This window comes from Mesitornis unicolor, unplaced genomic scaffold (assembly GCF_000695765.1).
Source record: "Mesitornis unicolor isolate BGI_N332 unplaced genomic scaffold, ASM69576v1 scaffold47242, whole genome shotgun sequence".
In the NCBI taxonomy this organism is placed as follows: domain Eukaryota; kingdom Metazoa; phylum Chordata; class Aves; order Mesitornithiformes; family Mesitornithidae; genus Mesitornis; species Mesitornis unicolor.
In genome coordinates this window covers 991-7,596 of record NW_010169467.1, presented here as the reverse complement: position 1 = coordinate 7,596, position 6,606 = coordinate 991, and the positions used below count along the sequence as shown (strand labels likewise).

Here is a 6,606-nt window from a genome sequence, read left to right as displayed (position 1 = left end):
CGCGTTGCTGTTTGCGCAGAAGCCGCCTTGCATCGGCGCCACCGGCACGCTGCTCATCGCAGAAAAGGCAACTTTGGTGTTGGCTGTGTACAGAGCAGTCCGGGGGTTTATTATTGCGGGGGACACCGTTATTTGCATATTACTGGAGCAGGAGGTCTGGCCGGCAATGGCAGAGTCGGTAGGAAGAGACGAAGACACCAGGAGTTTGATGGGTGGACGAGCCACGTGGAAGACTGTGCTGGATGTGACAGTGGCAGCGGTACTCGTTTCTACGATTAATCCTGGCTGCTGAGCTGTTTTGATCACTCTGTCCAGAGTCGACGCATGTACCACTTTGGTTCGAGGACCAAAGTTCATAGTGGACGTGGGTGAGCTGCTCTCAGCAGCCCCTGACAGCACTTGCAAGGGCTGGTGGGGAGAAGATGCAGACATCACATCCACCACCGCATTCCCAAAGCTCTTGTCCATTTTTATGCTGCCCCTAGGTCCAGGAGAAACTTTATTTCTTTCTTCTAAAGATAAAAGCGAATGCATAGACGATGAAAGTAGCTTCATGTCTGCATTGCCACGCTCTGATTTATGCACCGAATTTAGCATCCGAATGGGGGTGATATGAGTCGAGGCCGCTGACATCATTTGCATTGGCAGAGCGTGGTGGCCGGACGGATTGGAGCCTGCATCGTTTTGCACTGGTAAGACCTGAGCCGTGGGTCTGGCAGAGCTCGAGGTGAAATGATTCAGCAGCATCACCGGCTTCTCCTTTTCTGAGCCGTCCAAGTGAATCTCTAAACCTAGGGACAGAAACATCTGTAAGTACGGCTGCTTCACCAAAGCTCCTCTTGCAGAAGAGGAGACTGAGGGGAGACCTCATTCATGTTTATAAATATATACAGGGGGAGTGTCACGAGGATGGAGCCAGGCTCTTCTCGGTGACAAACAATGATAGGACAAGGGGTAATGGGCACAAGCTGGAACACAGGAGGTTCCACTTCAATTGGAGAAGAAACTTCTTCTCAGTGAGGGTGACAGAGCACTGGACCAGGCTGCCCAGAGAGGTTGTGGAGTCTCCTTCTCTGCAGACATTCAAAACCCGCCTGGACGCCTTCCTGTGTAACCTCATCTGGGTGTTCCTGCTCCGGCAGGGGGATTGGACTGGATGAGCTTTGGAGGTCCCTTCCAATCCCTAACGTTCTGGGATTCTGTGAAAGCTGGCCAACACAGCCACCCTCTCTGGTTGCTCCTGCTTACGTCTCTCATTCTCCTCGGCGCTGTCTGAGCTCTCCTCCCTCGTCTGGATCCCCATGGGGCTGGATGAGGAGCTGGAGTACTCAGAAGAGCTGCCCTCCCGGGGCAGGGGGTGGGCTGGCTGATCCACATCCACTCGCAGCTCTGCAGAGAAAGGGAACACAAACACGAGTGGCAACATCTACCTGACAGGACCTGTTTCACAACACCGTAACATACAGCGATGCTCAAGATTTACAGATACACTTTGGCTAAGAAGCAGGAGTCTGGAGGCGTAACAGTCACTGACTGGTGCACTGAGCTGCTCACATGGAAGCCATGAAGATGAAACTCCTTTTTATTGCATGCCATATACACAGGAATCAGACTTTTTGATTGCTCCCTATGAAGCCAATGCCATTTTGGAAGCTAAAGTGTATGACAGGTTGGTGATAAAGCAGCGTAAGAGTGAGCTTGCTCTTGTACAAGGGCATATTCAGCCCCAGGAGCACAGCAGTGGCCTCTGCTCCTCTCTTACCTGCAGCGTGGTTGCCGCGAATGCTCTGGATAGGCCCAACGTGCGTCGTAGGGGGAACCCTTGCCACGCCGCTGCTGGTAACTGCAGAAGGTGTTGTGGGGTTTAGGCACCGTTTCTCTGATTTTTCTCTGTAGAGGGATGGAGAAACAGAAACTGGCTACGGCACAACAACAGATAAATCAATTGCTGAACGAAACTAAAGCAGACGAAGCCCGCTAAATAATCCACTGAAATGTGGTGCTCATTTCAAATGGAAACATTTGGAAATGACATCAATCTTGGCCACAGCGCCCTGCCAGCAGTTACATTTGGACGATTTGCCACCTGATCACAATACCAATGCTCTTATTTGTACGAGGTAAAGCGTCACCAAGCGATGACTAAGTTCTGTCACGCATTACGGAAGCGTGTCCCAACCCCAGCCACGCACACCAAAACCAAGGAGAAGCCAAGCGCAGTCCGAAGTTTTCATTGTGCAAACACACTCTGGAAAAACCAAGAGTGATGAATGATAAATGGGCGCGGATTTGGGTTTTTTAATTGCTTTTTAAGTAACTGCAGTAGCTTCAGAATCAACATTGCCCTCCATGTGGAGATATAAAAGAAGTCCTGCTGGGCATCCTGGCCTTCTGTGTGCATCACCCGAGCTCCGTGGCCTGTTTGCCTGATTCCCTCCTACCCCATGAATCTCAGGTAGGTGGTAAGCTCAAAATCTAAGTGGGCTTTACAATACCTATTATACAAGTTTAAAAAACCCCTAAATAACAGTAAGTAGCTTTTATAAATTATTGTAATAATGTCCTCCTCCTTCAAAGAGCTGTCGATGTGACAGCTAAAAATGGGTATTTATGTAACGACTGGGTTGCCGTATCCTTTTAAAATGGATTTCCCCAATATTCGGTTATCCTTACTGCAACACTGAACAGGTAACAGTAAAGTTGTACTAATACTGCACTACAGTAAAATACTAAACATTATCTTGTAAGCCCTCGTTTCAAGAGCTTTTCAAAGTAACCGGAACAACTGCAGAGGAAGGGAGATAATAATAATTCCGTATTTACAGGTAGGAATCCTGGTAGGTTTATGATCTGGAAAGCAAAGAGCATTGTAAAACTTGCATTAAAGGTATTACGACCTTAAAAAAACCAGTCTTCTGTGTGTGTGTCCCCACTTACTTCTCCAACTCCAGCTGGGTCTTGAGCTTCTTCTTTGCTCCCATGGTGAGGGATTCAAACTTATTCAGATCTTCCTCAGTAAGGCTCAGAAACTTGTAAAGAAAAAATAGCATGCTCGGTTTTACAGCCTGAAATATTCTTAATTACATTTCCAGTAAAGATCAATTCTGAAAGGCAGCTTTAAAGCCATTTTTAACACAGGTTAATTCAAAGAAACTCTCTATTCCAGTTTTAAATTACAGAATCAGTCTAGATGGAAAGTGTGGGGGACTGGCATGAAAGAAAGAACATCTATAGATGAAATTTAATTAGGTATGTGCTTATATTAGCTATTCACAATGAGTGAAGTCATTCAGGTACATACTAAAATAGAACTTTGTGCTATAAATGAGTTTAAGGATCTGTTTCTCTTTTAAAAATCACTCCAATTTTCCTACTTGTGCCATTTAACACAGAAATCAATGTGCACTCATCAGTTTAATTGACAATATACCCCCAAATTAAAGTTAAGAATAAAATATAGACACAGAATATGAAAAGAGTTACATTTATAATATAACGTAATGAAAATTAAAGCCAGCAAAGTGTGCATAATAAGGTCCCAATTTAGACCTGGCTCAACCTAAGCCCTCAGTCCACTGGAGGGCGTTCAAGGCTAAAAGACAGTAAGAGGCCATGAATTTACAGATGGAGCTGGGTAAATGCAGTCAAAGTACTCAGTTTAGATAAAATCCAGCACATATTGGTATCATTTGTGACTCCTGCTGTGCAAATACATTAATCCATTATTTTTCCACCAGAACTTTTGCAGAAAACAAAAACCTCACATTCACGTGCAGGTGCCAATGCTTACGTGAGAAATGTCTGAATCTATTTTTTAAATAGGGCAACCAAATCTTTTGGGAGAAAAATCAATCAGGAAGCAGAAAGAAAAGTATCGACAAATTCTCGTTATCTCCTGCACACCAAAGGGAGGAACAGGGAGCCAAAGCAGAGCCCCTAGGACAGTGTGCAAGTTGGATCTTCAAGCATTCGGTGAAGAATTCGGCACCAGGCGGCAGCTGTCGAACAGGCTCTGGACGCAGCACAGACCGAAAATAGCAAGAAAGTTTTCACCAAATATTATCGCTTCGAGAGAGCGCAAACCTTCACAGCATCTGCCAATAACTCCGATTCTCAATGCAGATGTTTGCAGCCTCCCTCTCTGCACCAGAGCATTTAAGGATCATTTAAAAACTGGCTCCCTTTTCCCAATCTGCTGCCCTACCTTCTCCATTGTCAGCTGCTTGAAGACGGGGTAGTATTTGTGCAACCGCAGTTTCCTGAGCCAGTCTAAGATGCCATTTTGCTCCTGTGTCTGAGGGGTCTGTGGACTGGAAGACATTAACATGGGTGAAGAAGAGGAGTCCATCGGGGTGCGATAGGCCAGCGAGGAGCCGGTGCCTCCGGCGTGGGAGCAGTGGGGTAGCGCGACGGGAGCAGCAGCCGAGTGCTGGACGTGGTTCTGAGAAGACTGAATGCCAGCCACGCCGCATATAGGTCTGCAAAACAGGAACATAAGTTGGTTTAGCACATTGAATCTGTGTCACCCTGAGTTCAGCTACTATGGCCATACAGATCTACCACGTCCAGGACTCGTGGTAAAACCATCCCAGTTGCAGATTTCTACTTCTGCTGTTCCATAGCACAATAAAACCAGTGCAGCTTATGGCAAAGAGTAAGCCTTATCTGCAGCTTAAGCAGAGGTTTCCTTCTGTAATCACAGATAATGCATGTTCTGTTACCTCTCTGTGATTTAAAAAAGGTTTAGAGGGAATACCTTGAAAGGTTGGACTGGATGATCCTTGTGGTCCCTTCCAACCTGATATCCTATGATTCTATGACAATGGCCATGGTTCAGCTTTGCATTATTAAAAAGAAGCCCAAATATAATCCTGTGGATGTATTTTTTTGACATGTGGAAGTGGCAAAATAAGCCACAGCATTGGCTCCTTGGAGGCTTCTGCTTTTTGTTGGAGAAAATGAAAACTGCCTCTTAAGAGAATGAGATCTGATTAAGTAATTGTTAAATCCTAACAAAAGCCAAGAGATTTTCTTTCCTCCTTTTCCAAGGCTGACTTGTACCTCCCTTGGACCGGGTTTCCTTCCTTCCTCCGAAAGGAAAACCCCTGCTGTAGGAGGAAACATTCAAAATACCCTTTCAGAGATGCTGTGGTCTCCCTTTGCCCGCCAAGACTTCCACTAGGGATGACCAGATCTGTGCCTACAATTTGGATAATCACTATTATTTTAAGTATAGGACTGAGACCATCACGACCTGCAGTGAGCAGCAGATCACAAAGAAATCATCCATCACCACAGCTCAACGCTGAAGTGTTAATGCCAATTAGTAGTTATGCCGTAGTAAATTAGTAGTAAACCCTGATTAGAATGGGTGTTCGTGGGTTTTACTGCCAGTAGGAACACTGCAATCATCTCACCTCACCTCCCATGTAAGTCAAAAAGCTTCCCTAAATTCTTAGGACAAGAGAGGCACTGCTGGGCAGTGACAAGAGGTTCTGTCACAATGCTAGCAAGTTTGGTCCAATGGTAATTACATTTTATATCCTTTATTTTGGAAGCTGAAGGTGAATTCTACCTTACATTTCCATTATATCCCGTGACATTCTGACTTGCAAACTGTTAAGTAAGTTTTGTTGTCTTTGGGATCAACTCACTGCAAAACTTTTCTTCGAGCAATTACCTGTCCTGAGCTCTTGTTATATATGTTATATATGTTATCTATGTTATCTATGTTATCTATGTTATATATACCTTACACCAATATTCCCACCGTTCATCTGCTTTGGGCAGACACACACCAAGGCTGTGATTTCTTAACATATTCTACAGGTGAATATGGAAGTGTAGATGCAAATAGATCCCCAGGAGGGGATGGATAATTACCTATGTAATGAGGTTTTACAGCTAACCAGAACAATTGTAAACAAAATAAAGATTTCACCTTCCAGACGTTCCCAGCGTAGTTCCTACTTTATAAAGGGAGGGGTTGCCAGGACCTAAGAAGAGGGCACAGAAGTTAGAAATAGCCTCAATTTATGAGATGTACATCAGTCCAAAAAAATGCATTTTTAAACTTTATATCAACTTACTTGAACTCTGAAGTTGCTGGGAAGGAGATGAAGTGCTGAAGAACTTTCTGACGTGGTCATTTTTCACCACGTGGGAAGGTAATGGTGCCAAATACCTGCATGTTCACCAAAAGCATTATATTATATATATAAATATACGGTATATATAAATATACCCTTATATTTGATATGCAGCTGCCTGTGCAATCATGATTGTAAGACCATGCATGGAATTTTGAAATTGCATTTGGAATTTTGAAATTGCATTTAAAATTTTGAAATTGCATTTAAAATTTTGCAACTAAACCATAGAAGACCTTTCAGATTAATACCACCTTGGTGTTGCTTTCACTGTGTTTAATGTTTCAGTAAAAATGCCTAATTTAGGAATACTGAACACCTGTAAGGCAGAAAATGTTCTAATACAAACTTGAAAATTTCCTTTCAAATTCGTGAGCCCGAAGACCATAAAATGTACCTGTATTTGTTAATTCATTTTCTCCTCTCTGAGATAAAGAGCAGATCCAGATCCTGGCAG

General features: G+C 44.1%; 1 protein-coding gene across 1 annotated transcript in view; it reads right to left on the bottom strand.

Annotated features, from left to right (window-relative positions):
- Window positions 1-6,184, bottom strand: part of LOC104536657 (zinc finger CCHC domain-containing protein 14-like) — a gene marked incomplete at its 5' end in the record, with an annotated part of 6,936 nt that extends 752 nt beyond the window's left edge. Inside the window, 7 exon segments of the mRNA XM_010179348.1 lie at window positions 4-791; window positions 1,249-1,389; window positions 1,763-1,890; window positions 2,938-3,029; window positions 4,205-4,478; window positions 5,942-5,996; window positions 6,090-6,184. Of these exon segments, the coding sequence (XP_010177650.1) occupies window positions 4-791; window positions 1,249-1,389; window positions 1,763-1,890; window positions 2,938-3,029; window positions 4,205-4,478; window positions 5,942-5,996; window positions 6,090-6,184 (1,573 nt within the window).
- Between the last annotated feature and the right edge of the window lie 422 nt (window positions 6,185-6,606).